This window comes from Delphinus delphis, chromosome 6, assembly GCF_949987515.2.
Source record: "Delphinus delphis chromosome 6, mDelDel1.2, whole genome shotgun sequence".
NCBI classification, from domain to species: domain Eukaryota; kingdom Metazoa; phylum Chordata; class Mammalia; order Artiodactyla; family Delphinidae; genus Delphinus; species Delphinus delphis.
The window spans coordinates 4,667,057-4,688,289 of record NC_082688.1 but is presented as its reverse complement, the minus strand read 5'-3'; the positions used below and the strand labels follow the sequence as shown (position 1 = coordinate 4,688,289).

The 21,233-nt window shown below is 46.2% G+C and overlaps 1 protein-coding gene across 3 annotated transcripts in view; it reads right to left on the bottom strand.

The window, feature by feature from the left end:
- The window catches only part of MED27 (mediator complex subunit 27), a 200,450-nt gene that overhangs the window by 32,465 nt on the left and 146,752 nt on the right, over positions 1-21,233 (bottom strand). The window contains exon 5 of one of the 3 annotated variants that reach the window (XM_060013911.1): positions 7,475-7,590. The exons of the other annotated variants lie outside the window; for them this stretch is intronic. Within the exon in view, the coding sequence (XP_059869894.1) occupies positions 7,492-7,590 (99 nt within the window). The 3' untranslated portion in view covers positions 7,475-7,491. Of the gene's footprint in view, positions 1-7,474; positions 7,591-21,233 lie in introns of those variants that run through there. 3 annotated transcript variants of the gene reach the window in all.

Here is a 21,233-nt window from a genome sequence, read left to right as displayed (position 1 = left end):
TATCTTCTTTGGAGAAATGTCTATTTAGGTCTTCTGCCCATTTTTGGATTGGGTTGTTTGTTTTTTGTTATTAAGCTGCATGAGCTGCTTGTAAATTTTGGAGATTAATCCTTTGTCAGTTGCTTCATTTGTAAATATTTTCTCCCATTCTGAGGGTTGTCTTTTTGTCTTCTTTATGGTTTCCTTTGCTGTGCAAAAGCTTTTAAGTTTCATTAGGTCCCATTTGTTTACTTTTGTTTTTATTTCCATTTCTCTAGGAGGTGGGTCAAAAAGGACCTTGCTGTGATATATGTCATAGAGTGTTCTGCCTATGTTTTCCTCTAAGAGTTTGATAGTTTCTGGCCTTACATTTAGGTCTTTAATCCATTTTGAGCTTATTTTTGTGTATGGTGTTAGGGAGTGATCTAATCTCATACTTTTACATGTAGCTGTCCAGTTTTCCCAGCACCACTTATTGAATAGGCTGTCCTTTCTCCACTGTACATTTCTGCCTCCTTTGTCAAAGATAAGGTGACCATATGTGCGTGGGTTTATCTCGGCTTTCTATCCTGTTCCATTGATCTGTATTTCTGTTTTTGTGCCAGTACCATACTGTCTTGATTACTGTAGCTTTGTAGTATAGTCTGAAGTCAGGAAGCCTGATTCCTCCAGCTCCATTTTTCGTTCTCAAGATTGCTTTGGCTATTCGGGGTCTTTTGTGTTTCCATACAAATTGTGAAATTTTTTGTTCTAGTTCTGTGAAAAATGCCAGTGGTAGTTTCATAGGGATTGCATTGAATCTGTAGATTGCTTTGGGTAGTAGAGTCATTTTCACAATGTTGATTCTTCCAATCCAAGAACATGGTATATCTCTCCATCTATTTGTATCATCTTTAATTTCTTTCATCAGTGTCTTATAATTTTCTGCATACAGGTCTTTTGTCACCTTAGGTAGGTTTATTCCTAGGTATTTTATTCTTTTTGTTGCAATAGTAAATGGGAGTGTTTTCTTGATTTCACTTTCAGATTTTTCATCATTAGTGTATAGGAATGCCAGAGATTTCTGTGCATTAATTTTGTATCCTGCAACTTTACCAAATTCATTGATTAGCTCTAGTAGTTTTCTGGTAGCATCTTTAGGGTTCTCTATGTATAGGATCATGTCATCTGCAAACAGTGACAGCTTTACTTCTTCTTTTCCGATTTGGATTCCTTTTATTTCCTTTTCTTCTCTGATTGCTGTGGCTAAAACTTCCAAAACTATGTTGAATAAGAGTGGTGAGAGTGGGCAACCTTGTCTTGTTCCTGATCTTAGTGGAAATGCTTTCAGTTTTTCACCATTGAGGATGATGTTTGCTGTGGGCTTGTCATATATGGCCTTTATTATGTTGAGGAAAGTTCCCTCTATGCCTACTTTCTGCAGGGTTTTTATCATAAATGGGTGTTGAATTTTGTCAAAAGCTTTCTCTGCATCTATTGAGATGATCATATGGTTTTTCTCCTTCAATTTGTTAATATGGTGTATCACGTTGATTGATTTGCGTATATTGAAGAATCCTTGCATTCCTGGAATAAACCCCACTTGATCATGGTGTATGGTCCGTTTAATGTGCTGTTGGATTCTGTTTGCTAGTATTTTGTTGAGGATCTTTGCATCTATGTTCATCAGTGATATTGGCCTGTAGTTTTCTTTCTTTGTGACATCCTTCTCTGGTTTTGGTATCAGGGTGATGGTGGCCTCGTAGAATGAGTTGGGGAGTGTTCCTCCCTCTGATATATTTTGGAAGAGTCTGAGAAGGATAGGTGATAGCTCTTCTCTAAATGTTTGATAGAATTCGCCTGTGAAGCCATCTGGTCCTGGGCTTTTGCTTGTTGGAAGATTTTTAATCACAGTTTCAATTTCAGTGCTTGTGACTGGTCTGTTCATATTTTCTATTTCTTCCTGATTCAGTCTTGGCAGGTTGTGCCTTTCTAAGAATTTGTCCATTTCTTCCAGGTTGTCCATTTTATTGGCATAGAGTTGCTTGTAGTAATCTCTCATGATCTTTTGTATTTCTGCAGTGTCAGTTGTTACTTCTCCTTTTTCATTTCTAATTCTATTGATTTGAGTCTTCTCTCTTTTTTTCTTGATGAGTCTAGCTAATGGTTTATCAATTTTGTTTATCCTTTCAAAGAACCAGCTTTTAGTTTTATTGATCTTTGCTATCGTTTCCTTCATTTCTTTTTCATTTATTTCTGATCTGATTGTTATGATTTCTTTCCTCCTGCTAACTTTGGGGTTTTTTTGTTCTTCTTTCTCTAATTGCTTGAGGTGCAAGGTTAGGTTGTTTATTCGAGATGTTTCCTGCTTCTTAAGGTGGGCTTGTATTGCTATAAACTTCCCCCTTAGAACTGCTTTTGCTGCATCCCACAGGTTTTGGGTCGTTGTGTCACCATTGTCATTTGTTTCTAGGTATTTTTTGATTTCCTCTTTGATTTCTTCAGTGATCACTTCATTATTAAGTAGTGTATTGTTTAGCCTCCATGTGTTTGTATTTTTTACAGATCTTTTCCTGTAATTGATATCTAGTCTCATGGCGTTGTGGTCAGAAAAGATACTTGATACAATTTCAATTTTCTTAAATTTACCAAGGCTTGATTTGTGACCTAAGATATGATCTATCCTGGAGAATGTTCCATGGGCACTTGAGAAAAATGTGTATTCTGTTGTTTTTGGATGGAGTGTCCTATAAATATCAATTAAGTCCATCTTGTTTAATGTATCATTTAAAGCTTGTGTTTCCTTATTTATTTTCATTTTGGATGATCTGTCCATGGGTGAAAGTGGGGTGTTAAAGTCCCCTACTATGAATGTGTTACTGTCGATTTCCCCTTTTATGGCTGTTAGTATTCAATGTGCCCTTTTGTTCACCAAATTTTTGCTGCATTTGGTATTACTTCCTGAGGATAGATTGGTAGAATTGTAATTACTGGGGCAAACAGTACAAATATTGTAAGGCTTTTGATACAATCTACCAGAAGGGTTAAGAACAGTATTGTCAGCACCCCACTCTTATCAGCAGTGGGTGTTATTAAATCAAAACAAAACAAAATAAAATCCACCCCCTCCCAGAAGTACCGACTTAATTACCTTCTTTAAACCTTTCATTATGGAAGACTTAAAAAAACATATACAGAAGTAAATGAAATAGTGTAAAGAACCCCCATGGACCCATCCCAATGTCAACAGCTACAAGTCTCGGGCAGATCTTTGTTTTACCTACACCCTCACCTACTTTTCCCTTCCTGAATTATTTTGAAACAAATAACAGCCATGGTCTCGTTTTATCTGTAAATATTTCAGTCTGTATCTCTAAAAGATAAGGGCTCTGAAAACAAAAAAAACATAGCCATGCTGCCACTCCACATCTAAAACAACAACAGGAATTCTCCAGTGTTATCGAACCTGCAGTTCGGTCAGTGTTCATTTCCAACAGTCTCATAAATGCCACATTAAAAAAGAAAATTTGCTTGTATCAGGATCTGAGTATGGTCCACACAGTGGAACTGGCTGACCTATCTCATAAGTCTCTCCTAAACTTAAGGTATCCCTCTCTCTATCCCCTCTCCCCATGCTATTTGCTGAAGAAACTGGGTCATTTTTGCTATAGAGTTTTCCACAGTCTGGATTTTGCAGATGGCGTCCCGGTGGTGTACATGTTACTCCTTACTCTGTACTTCCTGTAAATTGGTAACTAGATGAGATTCAGGCTTGATTTTTTTTTTTGGCAAGACTACTTCACAGGGGTGTCACAGACTACCGACAGGAGGCATGTGAGGTCAGGGGTCTCAGTTCGTGATGCTGGCAGATGATGACCCATTAAATTCACCAGGGGTTACAGACGGTCGTATTCCAATGAGATCAACAGCCTTCATTTATTAGCTGGAACACTTTTATAAAGAAAAACTTCCCCTATCTACTAACTGGTTACCCAGCGGTAGAATTTATTATATGTGTGAGAGAAGGTAAATGCTCAATTCTTTCCATTTATTTACCAGCTTTCTTTTTTTAAACTTTCAATTTTATATTGGAGTATAGTTGATTGACAATGTTGTGTTACTTTCAGGTGTACAGCAAAGTGATTCAGTTATACACATACCAGTTTTCAAACAACGCACTGTTTCACTAGTTCACTTCCAATGTAGATGGCTTAGTTTTTTTCCCTTAACATTATTATAAACTCAAAGAGTGAAACATATTTGATATATTTTTGTCTGATGCCATTGTTCTTCTTACGGACGCTCGAATGTTCTGTCTGTGGCTGGTGGGCATCTACTTGAGGCTGAATCCTTTCGTCGTAACCCTAGTCTCTGTGGTGGCTTCCTTGCTGTCTGGTATATGATAGCCCAGGCCTGTCCTGTACGGTTCCCACCTGAGGTCATGAATCAGCCACCTCCTCAAGCAACTCTGGCTCCTTCCAGTGGGAAATGGTATTTCAAGAGCGCAACCAGAGCAAGGGGCAAATCATTTTTTGATAGGTTAAATTTTTTGTTTTTCATGCTATGAATCTGGATTAGGATAGTTTTTCCTTTCCCCCTTTTTTTCTTATCCTACATTCATTTATGTATTGAGGTTTAAGCGTTTCAACTTCTTTTCTAATAAAAAAATACGATACTCCGCAGTCATATGGCCCCCCCTACTCCTGCCCCCCCATCATACTTCACACCTCTGCCCTCCACCCTCAGCCCGTCATGCCTCCCCCCACCCCTCCTGCCCGGTTTGCTCTGGAGTCCTGGGATAGGCTGGTTCTCCATGCCCCACCTCGTGCGCTGTGGCTTCACGCTATCAGGGAAGGTGCATGAGCCAGGCAGGCTCACCAAGAACACCCCTCCAGCTTGTGTCTATCCCGGGCTGCGCTAGTTTATGGACACTCAGTGCTATGAAGTCTGGCTCTGGTTTACTTTTGTTATCTCTTGAACCCGTCAAGGTCTATGAAGTTTGTCAATTCTTATTTTTTATAGAGCCAGAAAGGACCCTGGTACTCAACTGGATTGAATATGCACAGTTATGGCTTTTTGAATTTTTAACATGGTCATAAGGAAACTGCATACACAATTTTGAAGCTTATTCATACACAATTTCGAGGCTTTGGAATCAGGTGCATTTGGAATCGGGTCTCGGCTCTGCTACTGGAAAGCTCGGCCCAGTTACTTACCTTCTGTGAACATCACTTTCCTCCAGCTAATGGAGATAATGACCGCGAGGAGTCAAGGAGACAAGGCGCCTGGTGAGGGGTGTGGCGCGGGGCCTGGTTCCCAGGGGCAGCTATTGCTACTCAGCCCAAAACCTTGTCTGGACTTCACAGAGGCGAAATGATTTGAAGCCAGCTAACATCAAAGCTGGAACCGGAAGGGCTGCTGCCTCCGGTCCAGTGAAATTGCCGCCTATGCTAATTTGCCTTTCTGCTGTCACACCTGGGGCTAAAGGGACACTGCAGAGAGTGGGTGACAGTTGTGCAGGCCCTGAAGTATGAACAAAAATGTGTTCCTGTTGAATGACTGCTGAGAGTCTGCGAGCCTGAGGTGCAGGCGGTGTGGGGAGGGCCCGAAGCTGCCACAAAGGCTGATCTTGCGGACTCCCAGAAGAGGCCATTTACTGTGAAGGTCAAGTGCACTGGGACTCCGTGCCACACCTGTCCCTTACAGGCAGGGTGACCAAGGGCAAGTCGGGCCACCTCTCGTGCCTGCTCGCACAGCCGCAAGACGCGGAGCGGCCCGCTGAGGAATGAAGTGCGACGACGATCCGTGGGAGACACGCGGCCGCGGGCCATCAGCCTTCGTTCTCCTCAGAGGTGGTGCGGTGGAGAGGGTCCTGTGAGCCCTTCGAGCCCTGCCCTCAGATGGAGCTTCACGTGTGCTCTTCCCAGCTCGCACGTCACCCTATAATGATTCAGATCCTTATGTATCTGGACTGTGCCAGTTCGTATCTGGATGCAGCAGGTTGCAGTGACCTTGGAGTTTTGGTAGACTGATCCGGCGGTGCACCATATACAGACCAACAGACACCGTTCTACAAACTAGCCAGTGCTGGCCATGGCTGGAGCAAAACGCCCAGAGACGGGACCACAACTGCTATGGGATCCCACAAATAAAGCTAATGCATCTGGTACCGAAGCGGGCTTGCCGTTGCCAAGGTAACCCTTCTTCCACACTGAGCAGGTCACTCACTACCTCCGCGTCTGTCCCCGTGTGTTCAGATGGCAAGTTGTGAAGAGTCTAGGGGTGCACTGTGCTTCCCCAACGGGGACCAAGGAGCGCTTGGAAAGGAAGCCGCTGGGCTGGACCACCCAGCTGGCCGTCACCCTTTCAGGAAGTGCCCTTAGAGATGCTGTCACAGCCCATCCCCTTGTGGGGGCTGCGTCACCGGTCTTATCTGTTCTACGGCAGTCGCCTACCAAGCTGTATGGCATTGGGAGAATTTCTAGTTCACTACGGCGAGGCAAGTCGCAAAGTGGGAGGCAAGTGGAGGAGAATAGCAAACGTATTTCATTCTGCTCTGCTGCTGACTGCTATCCAACGCAAACGTGACAAATCTGGTAGTTGAGACGTTATTTACACTGGCAGACCAGGTGAGCTTGGAAGGTGGGAGAAGCTGACCGCTTGCCACCTCACTCCCCTGGGCTTGTGCAGGGAGAAGGCACCCTGAGCCTGAGCAATAGCTGTGTCTAGGATGCAGCGGAGGCGAGCTGACCAAAGGCTCATTTGCACGAGGAACCTGGACTGGACACAGCACCCCCTGGCCCGGCGTAAAGCACGTGTGTGGGAGGTGAAGTGGGGAGCACACTATCTGTCACTCAGACAAAGGCTGCATGGATGAGCTCTGCTTCTGGGGCAGGGATACAGTTAAAAAAAAAAAAAGAAGCCAACCATATATACACATGTCCACAAATGTTATTTTCCAGGTACAAACAAGGTAAAAGTTTACTGTGTAGGTGTCCTTAAGGGGCCTGCTGTACTTGAAATGATGTTTTTCAAAGTGTAGTTAGAAAGGGGTGGGGAGGGAGGGAGAGAGGGGCAGACAGGCACCTATAGGAGGTTCAGGAACAGTTTTTCTTCAGTACAGAACCAAGAACCTTCCTCTCTGTACTAATGACAAAGAAAGATGAGGATAAAGTGGATGATCCCAGTAAGCACCTATTTATTGAATATATAAGCGTATGTGTTACCTGAAGCACTGGGCAAGGGCACTACTTCAGAGGATCATGTACCTTCAGAGCTGGCAAGTTTTAAAAAGTCATTTTCTCCAACTCCTCCATTTTCTAAGGGGTAAACTGAAGCCTAGAGAGGTTAAGAGGTATCAGATACGGCTCCTACCTTGAAGGAGGTGATACAACTGACGTATGCCTGAACTAACTGGAGGGGGGTACACGGCGCTTTACCATGTGGGGCTCACCGTGTACCTGAGAAGTTTTGGGGAGAAGAGTGCTGCGTCGCTGAGCTGTCGGAACATGCTTGGTTGGGCGCCTGTCCGTTTTACCCCACGTTTTGAAAGGTGGAGTTGGCTGTATAGATGCGCACTCCGCAGACGACGTCCCATGAAACATTCCTCCAAGAGATGTTCTTAGATGTGACCTGGAAAACACGTTCCCCCAAGCTTTTCCCTGACGCCTGGGGGGGTCTTCCCCCGAATAACGCGGACACCCCCTCGGCTCTATGACAAGGACTGGGGCGTGCCCACGGGGCTGTAGTTTCCTCCTCTACCTAAGAGCCCTGCAGTACAGCCCAGGCAGGTAGGTGTCTCAGTCTCACTCTGAACAGAAGGAAGCTGAGGTTTAGCACAGCTTCGAGGGCAAGGTCACTACTCTTCTGCACAGGGCCAGGCGCCTGCCTCTTGCTGTTTCCCCTTCTCATGCCCGGTCCATGATCCCGCAGCAGCGTCTCTAAATCACAAGACACGGCGACCACAGAGCCTTGGACCATCTAATCCTCAAACCGCCGGCCATACTTTCTGGAACTCTGGTAAGTGGCTCAAAACTGTGCTTCACAAGGCTCCTGGCTTCCCTCCCAAATGGCTTTATACTCACACTCTTGACCTCATCTATAAAATGCCACTCACACACTTGCTTTGTCTTTTTAGTGGTTTTTTTTTTTTTAAGTGAGCGCTCTGAATTCTGCACAGCTGCTAGGTATGTGCAGCCCTGACAGAATCGTGCTGGGCGAAATTGTTCTCCTGACAGCAGGCCTCTCAGAGCTGCAGCAGCAAGGACTGGGGCCTAGGGGTTCAGAGGGAAACCGGCTGCTGCTTCTTTCTAGGAAAACTGTAAAACTGGAAATAGCCAAGAGAAAACGGAGACAGACCAACCCTGAAAGGCTGAAACGCTGGCCAAGCTGAGGGAGCGAAGATAAACTCGCTGTCATGGCTGGAAGAGGAGGTCACTGGTGCGAGGAGCTGGGCAGTAACCCAGTTGTAACAAGAAAATGGGCTGCGTGACTTGGAAACCAAGAGGTCAGACGGAGGGAGCATCAAAGATAAAACTGAAATTCCTCTACGCTGAAGGTCACCTGTTTTTTGCTCAATGGGGTGGCTCAGTTACGCCTCTGCTGATAAAATGCAATGCAACGTAGTGTGATACAAGAAAGAGAAAATCAAACTGGAAAGCGACTCCCATGGATGGGCTAGATTTGAGACGTGAAGTTGTTACAGCCTCAAGATGTGAATTATATCTTCCCTTTTGACAAAGACCTAAAGTACGGCAGATAAGCTGACTTCAGGTTCTGCTACCAACAAGTTAGAAAATCAACTTGCCAGCAAGGCAAGCAAGCACGGGAGTTACGTGTAAGGACTCTGGGGGAAGCAAAGACCTGAGTGTAGATCTCAGCTCTGCCCCCTCCTGGCTGTGTGACTTGCGGCAGGTTACCTGGCCTATTAAGCCCCGGCTCTCTTGCCTGTAGGACCCAGGATAAGGCTACTGTGGGGAGGAAATGACACCAGACTTGTGAAGGGCTTAGCACTGTGATTCAAACATGGCCAGCACGCTATCGCCACCCGCGGTCATGCCGGGTGACTCCCTCCTTGCCCTTGTCATGGGGCACAGGCAGCATGGGGAGGGGGCGAGGGCCAGGGCTCGGGAGCCTGAGAGACCCAAGGTCAAATTCTGCCTCTGCCGTGTACAAAGCAGCGTGGCTCTGGGGAAACCAACTCACGTGAGCTCTGGCTTCCTCGTCTCTAAGATGGAACCCTTTATAAGGACTGGGCAACCACTGCTATTAAGTGTCCAGGGGAGTCACTACTGTCACTCGCTACGTGGTAGCAACTGCTGTACCACTGCGGTAATCCTTTCTAACAGTTACGAAGCACGCCGCCTAATAAGATAGGCTCATTTTTCTTTAGGTGGCTTATTCCCTTGATGAGTACATTTGCATCATCTCCTAAGGAGCCATCAGAGTTAACAATCTGGGCACTTCTGATCTTCCTGAACCCATTCCTCTCTTCAAAAGTCACAACTGCCCTGGTGGGAGTGGAGTTTCATCAGAGAGGTCTTACTCATTCTCCAAATTCGTTTTCTTTTCTTTTCTTTTTTTTTTTTTGTGGTACGCGGGCCTCTCACTGTTGTGGCCTCTCCCGTTGCGGAGCACAGGCTCCGGACGCGCAGGCCCAGCGGCCATGGCTCACGGGCCCAGCCGCTCCGAGGCACGTGGGATCCTCCCGGACCGGGGGCACGAACCCGTGTCCCCTGCATCGGCAGGCGGACTCTCAACCACTGCGCCACCAGCGAAGCCCTCCAAGTTCGTTTTCATGACAGGGACGGATTAAGAAATAAGTTTCCATTTCATACGATAAATAACAACTTCCTCACAGCCATCCGCTCTCATCTGGCTTCATGTTCCCCTCAACAACAACAAAATTCACACACAATGTAAAGAAGCAAAAAGACAACAGAGAAAAACTGTGCTTCCTGACCTTGGTTTCTGGCTACCTTACAGGGTTTCCCTTGCAGTGTCACGAAAAATCCCCCAAACCGTCAAAACAGAATTTAGTTCATTTTCATTTATAAAACATACATTCAAATATATAACATAAACCCCTCTGGGAAAAAGGAGAATACGACGCCTGTATAAAAATAGGGCATCGAGATTCCAAAAAGATGTTGGGAGAATGAAGTGGGATACGGGTTAGCTGACAAAAGGAGAAGCTGACTATTGTTTTCTCCAATATGCTGAAAACGTCAAGTTTCTACTAAGGGATGTGATGCGGAATCCCCGTCAGCACACACACCCTTCACTTGTCCCCTGCCCTGAACACGGCAGCAAGGAAGCCACCGCACTCAACGTTCCCGTCTTGCAGGACATGCCTGCTGCCCGGAAAGCAGCTATTTTCTCTCCTGGGCGGAACCAGTTGGCCCAGGGGTAGGAACTGGGTCTGGTACAGAAGGTTCTCCCCATACTGGCTAGACCACGTAAACTGCCTCCTTCCAGAATCTGGCCTGGAGAACATGGAGAAGACTGGGAACCGAAAATAGCACTCCTCTGAGAGGGAGGCCATGTAGCGAGAGAGGGCGGAGGAACGAAGTGCTGGGGAAAGGAGGAGGGGAGACAGACGGACAGACGGATGCCCTGGAGCCTGGAGCTGCCTTGCGCTGCAGACGGCTTGCTTTCCGGTCCTCCCCCTCCGTCCACCCAGCAGGTACTTGTCAACGCATGTCATGTGCAGGCTAGGCGTCAGGTACACAGAGGTAAACGAAAGAGAGCTTCAGAGAGCTAACAGTCCCGGTGCAGGAGACAGGCAACAAATAAATATATAAATAAAAATGTATAATTTGCCAAGAGTTTTAAAGGAAATAAACAAAAAGGGGAGAGCTCAAAGAGAGATTATTTAGGCAATACCTATGTGCGAAAAAAATGACATTTAGATCAGATGATTCAATTATTCGTTTGTTCACTGAATGCACTCCAGTATTTCTTGGACACTCACTATTGTACCAAGCCTCGGCCTAAGGATTAGAGATGGAGCAGTGAACAAAACATCTCAGAAGGGTGCATTCTTGTTGGGGGGGTGAGCAGACAATAGAGAAACAAAAATATATCATCTGTGTGGGGCTAGGAAGGCAATAAAGCTGGGTGAGGGGGTAGGTTCACATGTGGTAGAAACCTATTATGTAAGGTGAAGCCAGGCCATGCGGGGTGCTGGGGCAGCGGCCGGCCATGGGAGGAGCCTGGCAGAGGCCTGGGCGGGAAAGACCCGAGAAAGGAGGAGGAGGCCGGTGGGGAGGGCAGGAGAGAGGCAGGCGCCGGGCAAGGGCAGGCTGGCGTGCTCGTGAAGGGCAGAGGCTCTGACAAGAGGTTAGCTGCATCCGGGGTGAAGTGGAAGCCGCTGCAGGGTTTTCAGCAGAGAAATGACAGGTTTGATGTGTGCTTTAAAGAAACATGTCCTTGGCTGCTTGGTGGAGAGATAAAGAGAAGAAACAGGGAGACCACGAGAGGACGATGACAGCTTCGACTGGGGCTGTGGCGGCAGAGGAGGTGAGACGCCAGTAGATTTCAGATAGAACGAAGATGGAATTGAAGACAGGATTTGCTGACAGATGGGCTGTGAAGTGAGAGAAAGGGGGGAACTAAGGAAGCTTGTAGGTTTCTGGCTTGAGCACCAATTAGATGGTTTTGCTATTTACTGAGATAAGATGGGGAAGCAAAGGGGTAAAACAGGGGGCAGGGAAAACCACTTCTCTTTTATGAAGTCTAACACACTTCTGAAATGTCTCAGTGGAGAGATGTTAAATGGGCAATTTGGAGACTGGGACTCACGGCTGGGGTCTGGGCTAGATAGTTCAAGTTTATGAATGATCTTCTCGGGCCCTCGTTTTCAGGGCAGTCTGGGTGAATTCAGATGACCTGAAACCTCACCCTAAACCCACGCAACTGAGCAGCATCATCTGGGCTCTGAGGAGCTCAGGGGTGTTCTTCCCGGAAGAAGGTGGGTCTGTGGACTTAAACAGGAACCATCCCATCGACGGGCGATTCAAGTCCAGGTGAAGGTGATCCCCACATAGATCTGCCACTTGCCACCTGCATTAGAATGGGACCACGGTGCCCTCTGGCACATGTGACCCCATTACACCTCCACTCCTGTCGACACCCTGTTAGGCAGTGCTTGGCTTTTTAATATTTCGACTGTAGGATATGTGCCAACTTGACCTTGATGTAGAAAATTTTAATGCAAATCAATACGTGGCCAAGGTCACTTTAAAATCCAATTAATATGAATGGGAAAATATGCCCCACAGTTCTGTGAGCTGAAAATGGAACACTTGCAAGTTAACGGCAACAGAAGACACAACCAAACAAGCCTGTCTGGGTCCTTCTGTGTTTGATAATGCAGCTGGCTGTGTCCTTAAATACAGGCAGGTCTTAGAACACCGAAAAACGTTACATGGTTTGGGCTTCAGTTTAGGGGAGCTTAAAATTAAACTGTAGGTTCTTTTGAAGAAAAACATAAAATGTACTGAAAACTGTGAATTCCTATAACCTGATTTTAAATAAATTAAACCCTGGACTTCAACTCACCCAGGAATCCCTAGAGAGATCTAAGGCTTTGATAGAGTTTGAATAGTGGCAATTTGCATTTATATAGAACACCTTCCCAAAACTGCTTGCAATGATAACCATAACATAAGGGGAAACTGAGGCAGATTTTTCCGAGACCTACTCCTACTAGCAAAGGCAACCAGGGCTACAGGTCGCTTCCTCCTCAGATTTACCACCTTTGCCCCCACACTTACTCCTTAGTGATTTTAGAGAATTGCTTACTCTACACCAAGAATCAGAGACTCAGGCAACAAATGATGAGGACATTATGACGACTAGCTTCTTCCAGGTTGTTCTCTCCTCCTTCAGCTTCATTGCTATCCCGTCTGGAATCCCGGCTTTCCTACCCCTAAACCAGGTTAGAATAGACTGTAAATCAAGCATCCATCTAAAAAGATAAAACTGCTTTGTAACTTTGAGGAACGACTGCAAATTATGTAACATTGGAATGAAGTATTAGGGGTGCCAGTGAAATATCATGAACCTATTTCTCAATTGATTTTATATTTGGATATTAAAAAAAAAAAAGGCTGCTGCAGGGATTGGAGCTGAGCTGTATGAGGAAAGGCCCACTTTGGGTGGCCTTTTCAGCATCCCAGGGAATGCTCATGGATTTGAGGTGCAGATGTCCTGCAACACGGGGCTGAAAAGAAAGCCTCAACCTGAATGCGGTCGGCTAAGGTCACGAGGCAGCCGTGTGAGGGCGTGTGTTCACCTCTCCAGACTGCACTGCGGCAGCAAATGAAAAGCAGCCCAGGTCTCTGCAGCTAAAGGACAAGCTGCTGCCTGGCATGATGTCTGCTCTGTCCTCCCCTCGTGGACTGGTTCAAAGGACCGTCTTGCACTCTCCTTCATTCAAAAATACTACAAACCAGCAGCCTTCCCATCCATCCGTCCCTCTCCCCACCAAGCGCCAGTTACCTCATCTGTTGCTAGCATGAATGCTCTTCACACACTCATTATTCTTTAATGATGCCTGTTTGTAAATAGCAAGATGGGATGCAATTAAACCATGAGAGGCTAAATAAACACACACACTAATTAGGATCTTTACAAGAGATTTTTTTTTTCATGTATAGACTGGAATTTACCTTTCATTAATCTAACTTAATTGCAATAGTGCACCAATAAAGAGTCAACACAAATTAAGTGCTCTAAATTATCTCCCCATATTAAGGGTGAGCAAGCGATCCTTCCTTTGGGTACCAAGCCCTGCTCTGCAGAAGGAGGGAATGAAACGAGAAAACAGCACCGCTAAGCATCAGGAGGAGGATTTCGGCAGTAAGACGGGCGTCACAGCACTGTCACGAGGTTGCACTTCAGGTGCCTGAAGTTAATGAGGTCAGGGTCATAGGTTCACACTGCAGTCTTCGCCCCTCATGAGTCGACTAGCTTGGCTCAGTTCGGAGGTAGCAGACATCACCCCTCAACATTTGTCAGCTTTCTGTCACTGGTTCCAAGACAGAAAGAGTAAAGGTTTGGATCAATCAGCTCAAATCCATTCCCACCCCTAGAATAATAATGCCCAGAAACATTTGCTCTGTGGCAAGGCAGTACACAGCAGAGATTTCTGCACGAAAGGGACGTCTGTTAAGTGCAGGAAAAGGAAATTTCTGGTGTTTTGACCTTTGATTCTAGAAGGCGTGAAGGGTTATATACATTTGGCAACTAAACTGAACCGAAGCAGAATACGATGGTGTAGCAACATTAGACGTCTTTTTTGCAAAGGCCTCGGAGTACCAACAATTTATTCATTTAACAAATATTGACTGAACCCCTCCAGGTAGCAGGCACTGGCTGGATCAGGCTCAGGAAACTACTTTAGGAAAAATGTCACTCGCTCCAGAACTCTTTTCACCTTGTACATATTGTATTTGTCCTTCCCTGATCACTGCTGCTAAGTCATGTATCATCTTCCTCTTTGTCAAGCACAGACATGCACGGACGCACAGAGGCCCCAGCTTCCCTCCTGCTTCCTAACTGGGCCAGTGGTGCCACTAGCCTGGGGACTGCGACTCTGAAGAAAGCCAGGTCCTGAGAGGTCCAGAGGAGCAAGAGGGCTGAGGCAACTACCCTGAGGACCTGGGACTCTACATTCAGCTACATGACCAAGACAGCCTCAACCAGATTCCCCAGTTCCTGATTTTAAAATAAATACTTGGGATGTTCTCCATGACATTTCCCAAACTGTATTCCATGAGAAGGGGTCTGTGGCCAAATACGTCGGGGAAACTGTGTAGACATCATCCTCCTCTTGCAGATCCACAGTGTACAAGGGCATATTAAAGGCTCTGGAAAGGACTGCAGTGAAGGAACCTGCTTAACTAGCTTTGTTTAACCAGTGAGTGCTCCTGAAACTTACTGTGCACATCACCCTCCTTAAGAATTCGTGTTGCAAGAAGTCCACGTTGGGAAACACTGTTAAATTACTACCAGAAAAGAAATACCCTGCCTATTCAGCCAGTCCCCAGCAGCCTGGATCCTGTTCCTCCAGTTTGATACTACACCTCAGCTCACTCCCTGCCTGCCTCCCTCCCTCCCCGCAGGTAGAAACAGCAAGGCATCGCAGACCCCAGAGCCTGGAACCCACAGGACCTGGGCTCACTGCGCACCAGACCAACAGAGTGTCCGATGATGGAAAACAGCTCCCTGACAGACTGGATAAAAATTTATCAACCCTAAGATGTTTAACTGCTCCCAGTTCAAGCACTTTCAAAGATTCACTCAAATTCATTTTTAGGGTTACATTATAAGTCTCTGAAAATCCTACTCTTGTAACAGCAGTACCGACAGCCCTCACTTAATCACTCTGGTAGATCATATTTAAAAACAAAATAGAGCTAAAAAAATTCATTCCATGTTAGTGAGCAGATGTCTAGCCCATTTGCAATTAATACGACCCACTTCCATACAATCAGACTGCTTAAAATTCCTGGAACAAGATGTAAAACTGAAGATGCAAATGTTCTGATTTTAATGAGAATGAATGGAAGCTATAAAACCCACTCTCCCTTTGAGGGTAGGTACAATCTACAAATAAGTCCCAACTGCACACTAAATTTATCAACAAAACAATCATTTGATAAAGCCTGTGTGAAAGAAGAAAGCAGAACTGGGAAAGTCAGGAGTATATTTGGAAAGCATTTCCTACCAAGATTAAATGTTATCAAAGCCATCATTCTTTTAAGGAGCTTTCAAGAAAACTTGACTCATTTCAGTACATTTCCCCCAGTTACCTACACATACTAGGAGATTCTTGTACTCCTTTGAGTCCATGAGATCTTGTCAGTGGACAGTGCAGAGGGTGATAGAAAAGACCATGACTTTGGTGCTTCCTGGATCACCCTTCAGATCCCAGCTCCATCACTATGACCTTGAGCGAGTTAGTTACCCTTCTGAGCCTCAGTGTTCTGTCTATACGATGGTGATAACATCTTGTGTGGGTGTGAATATCAAATCAACAGGGGTGTATTAAAGACCCAAACAGAGTTCCAAGCACACGGCAGGCACGTGAAGTGGCAGCGATGATTAGAAATACTATATTCATGGTGGCAGGGGCAGACTTGTCTAGGATCTAAAGACAAGTCTCAACTTTCACTCTTCTTTCTCCCTGCTTGGAAGGCCCTCCTGTCGGCTTAACGAAACCTTACCCCTTCCTCGATGGTCCAGTTTGGAAGTCTCTCCTGTGGTCTGTATTTTCACTAGGCAGCAGTGGGTTTCTCAAGGTGTGGACCCCACAACTCCATCTGAATCAGACACCCCACCCCTGGTCACCCTATTGGCTCTGGGCCGGAACTGACATTCCCAACAAGCACCAGAGCCTAGCCGCTCTCTGAACGCTGGGGAGACACCTAACTTGGGCGATGCTCGGTCGGCCTCTGTTGAATGAAACAGCAAAAACCAAGAACTTGAACTCTCACAGCACTTACTTGTGCCCCTTGTCTTCATTCATTTGTTCCATAGCTATGAAGGGAGTACCTCCTCTGTGCCAGGCACAGTTCTAAGCCTGGAAAGTTGACAAGGACCACGAAAGAACCGGACGACATATCTTCCTGGGGGAATGCACAGTTTCGTGGGGGATATGCTCCAGGAGGAGAGTAGAAGGGCAGGGGACAGGCACGAACACTCCTTCTATCTTTCGTGACTGGCACAAGCCCTGTGGAAACCAGACACTCAGAAAGGATTTGATGACAACCATGAACAAAATCAACAGGGTAAGTCTTCAAAGGCACAATAAAATTCTTAGAGATCTGGTAGCAGTTTGGAAACATCCAGAAATGACAAGGCACGCAGTAACGCAGAAAGAACGTGTACTTTGGAGGCAAACTGACAGAGTTTAAACCTCAGCTTTGTTACTTATTTGCTATGTGCTTAGGGCAACTTATCTTGCCTCTCTCTGTGCCTTACCTACCTCAGAGGGCTGATGGGAGATTACACTGCAAACAGCACATATGTTCATTGAATAAATGTTTACGGGGCACTCAGCATGTGCCGGGCACTGTTCTAGGCACTGCGGATACAGCAGTGAACAAAACGACGTCCCTGCCTTCAAAGAGCTCGCCTTGTGGAGGGTGGAAATTGACAGTAAGGTAATACATAACGTGCCATATGGTGAAAATGCTATAAAGAAAAACAAAGCAGGGTAAGGGACAGGATGGCAAGGGGTGGGGTAGGGTGCTATTTTAAACAGTGCCATCAGGGGAGACCTAGAAGCTCTTAGGAAGCGAAGGAGAGAGCCAGGGGCAGAGGGCACAGTTGGTGCCAAGGCCCCGAGGCCGGAGCAGGCCTGATGTGCTCTGGGAGCAGTGAGGAGGTCAGTGTGCCCAGAGTGGATTGAGTCAGGGGGCAGTGGTGGGAGATGGGGTCAGGGAGGAAGGGGACCGTGTAGGGTCTGACAGATCGTGGTAAAGATACCTCTAGGTGCGATGGGAAGCTGGTAGAGTCTTCTACGCAGAAGAGTGACATTTCAAAAGCAGTGCTCTAGCTGCAAAGTGATTACGGTGTGTGAAAGGCTACAGAGGTGCAAGGGTGGCAGGAGGCTGCCATCAGCCAGGTGAGAAGGGACAGCAGCTGGAACTGGGGTGTCAAGTGGAGTTGGTGAGACGTGAGTAGATTCTGGATGTATTTCTAAGGAAGAACCCGCAGAATTTACCAATGGACTGGCTGTGAGAGAAAGGAGACGCAGAGGCCACTCCAAGACTTCTGGTCTGGCAACAGGACGAATGGAGTCATCATTTCCTAACACGGGGACCACTGCCCACGCGCAAGTGGCAACGTCAACCGGCACCTGGGCCTGAAGTCTGGGGAGACACCTGGGTGAGGATGTAAACCTGGGCTTCAGCAGCAACTATTTAAAACGTATTTAAAATCCTGGGATGGATGAGATCACCTAGGGAGTACGGACAGAGAAGGGACCAGACCCAAGAACTGAGCTCGGGACACGCCAATGTTCTGGGAAGAGGAGGAGGAATCTATAGAGAAGACTGAGAAGGAACAGCCAGGGGAGTGGGGGAAGCTCCTGAAGAAGTCGCAGCTAATATTATGAATGTTAACTTTAAGGCAAAACCCAACAAAGCCCCTACTTCAAAATTCTGTTTGACAGTCCTCACATCTCTGTAGTTGAACAAAATGGAGGAATAACGGACGCCCTATAAAATAAGCATGATCACCGAGCAGTCACCTTACAAGCAGACACAGAGACAGTCACTATGAAATTTTAACTATGCATACTGAAAAACATAATTCAAGAACGAGGAGAAAAAGGACGGTGAGAATTCTCATCTACGTTTAAGAAACAGGTCCCACATTATTGCAAAGGGTTTTTGAACAGAGACAAAGAAATTTTTCTTATGTTCACACTGTTTATGATCAACAGTCAACATGGTTATTAAGCCATGAACAAGGCCCATACAATTTCATGATCTTCAACAAATGTCTAGTAGAAATCACTGCCATCCCCCCCCTCCACGCCCTGCCCCCATCCTGGCCGTCTGAGCTCACCAGCGGCTGGCCGGCTCCAAGGATTAAGTAACCAGGTGATCTCCACAACAACCCCAAGAGAGCTCCATTTTACACGGGGAGGAAATGACGGCACAGAGACATTCAGTGACGACCCAACATCACATGGCTAGAATCGGCCAAGCAAGGCACTGAACCCTAGCCGTCTGGCTCCAGGTCTGCTTAGGAGCTCGGTTGATTATGATGGTGATGAGAATGACGTCAATCACTACTCCTGTAACTACATACAGCACAATTAGTTAAATTAATTTTAATTAAAATTCAATATAATTTACATAATTAATAATACTATAGACCATATTAGTATAAACTCATGCTCATCTTTTAATTCAATTGCCAACCGAAGTGGATTGTGTATGTCACTTTTATTAGAATCGAGCAACTGTTTTGTCTCAATGAACAGACACAATGAAAAGATTAAATGGAGGAAAAATCAACTGCATAGATTGGGATTAGGGAACAAAGTAAAATACCAAGATAAACTGCTTTTAAAATCAGCTGAAGATTTAATGCAGCTCTGGAAAGTTTCGATTATTTACACGCTTGGTCTATGCCGTGTAAATCTGGGCTAATGAGATTCAATTGCTGTGTATAAATCTGAAGCAGGACAACCCAACTGTCTAAAGAAAATAGCAGCTTGGACTCCTGTGTTAATAACTCTTCAGAACAAAGATTATGATTCGGGAAGAGTAACATCATTTTTGCTTCACATTATTGATTGCAGGGGGTATTGAGAGAAATGGCTCCATTTGGTCAAATATAAGCTCTGAGACAAGTGCCAGGGCGTCAAAGAATCTACTGACCAGTATTACTGTTCTTCTAATAACAAGACCAACAATGACAATTTATTTATTTATAATTTTATTTATTTATTTATTTTTGGCTGCATTAGGTCTTTGCTGCTGCACGCAGGCTTTCTCTAGTTGCAGTGCGCGGGCTTCTCATTGCAGTGGCTTCTCTTGTTGCAGAGCACGGGCTCTACGCGCACGGGCTTCAGTAGTTGTGGCACGTGGACTCAGTAGTTGTGGCTCGCAGGCTCTAGAGCACAGGCTCAGTAGTTGTGGCGCACGGGCTTAGTTGCTCTGCGGCATGTGGGATCTTCCCAGACCAGGGCTCGAACCCGTGTCCCCTGCATTGGCAGGTGGATTCTTAACCACTGTGCCACCAGGGAAGCCCAACAACAACAATTTACATTGTCTCTTTGCCCTATGGAAATTATGAAGCACCAAGAGAACGCTTCTCCTTTGTAAAGTCCCCCGTGTCTAGTACCAAGGGCTATGCAGTGCTACGCACGGGGGTGGATCACCATAGATCCTCACAGGTACCTGGCCGGGTGGCGCACTTCCCCTTAGGCTCTTCATAAAGGTTTTGTGCACAGTGGTACATGATTATAGGTACTGTTAAATGCATCTTAAAGCAAAGTGATCCACTTAAGATCAGTCCAGGACACTGCTGCACTCTTTTTAACACAGGCATAAACAGGACTTCAGGAGCACAAAGGATGGAACTATCTCAGCCTGAAGAAGTAAGGGTGGGCTTCTTGAAAGGTAACATTAGACCCCAATCTCAAAGAAGGCGCAGCAGTTTTGCCAGAAGGGGCAGGAGCTGGACAAGGACACCACAGAGGGCAAAGCAGGCACAAAGCACAGAAGCAAACGGGCACGGAGTGTTTGGGGAATCTTGTGGCTTCTAAGGAGCCCCTGGAAACGAGGAGGTATTGAGGGTGGAGAGCCACTGGCATTTAGCATTCTGGGGTCAGGGATGCTAATCCTTCTGCAAGACACCACCAGCTCCATACAAGGAGAGACTGTCCCATTCAAAATGCCAGGAGTGCCTCCACTGAGAAACACGAGAGGGTACCCAGGTGGTGGTGGGAGGTAGTAAGAGGGGAAGAGGTTGGAAAGGAAAACTGAGGCCGGGTTCTAAAGACTGCCCACATACACCTCCCTAAGGAGGAGGGCTTTACCCTGCAAGCAAAGGAGTAGGAGACTGGCTTGGGGAGACCTGTCCTTTGGAATGAGCACTAAATATGGAAGATGGAGTGGAGGCAGAGCGTCCAGAAACAAGGAGGCCAGGGGATCAGCTAGGTGGCTGCAGCAAGAATTCCGGCAACAGAGGTGAGAGCGGGGAGGTGGGCGGGGCCCGACTGGGAGGCGGGAGGCGGGATGGGCAGCGCGTCGGGAAGAGCGTGCAGGCGGCGTTTTGTGTGTACGGGGGTGGCTCACTGCGGAGCTTTCAATTCGGGGTCATCTTTCACACAGTGTTTGATCAATACAATTCTTGTATCTGCTACAAAAATGAAGATAAGTGATGGAGCAGAGAGCTACCAAATTGGGAGCAGGTATAAGACAAGAAGCCTGGAACTCAGGTACCCTGGAAACAGACCCAACACTTCCGCCATTGAATAGAACTGAATTAGGCCACACACACAAAAGGTAGTTGTGGCTTTACTGCTGCTGTTTAAGGTAACTGTGCATTTACTCAACCCCTTTTTCTGAATTCTGAAAACAGTTTTACCCCGCCTCAAAAAGGCAAGTGCCACAGGTTCCCACCAGCATTAATTTCATAAATCAATTAATAATAGTTAAAGCTAAAATCCAATGAAACTCCTTTGGAGTTCGAACAGCTTTCTCCAACATTTAAATTCACTATTATAAATGCTAGCCTAATGAAAT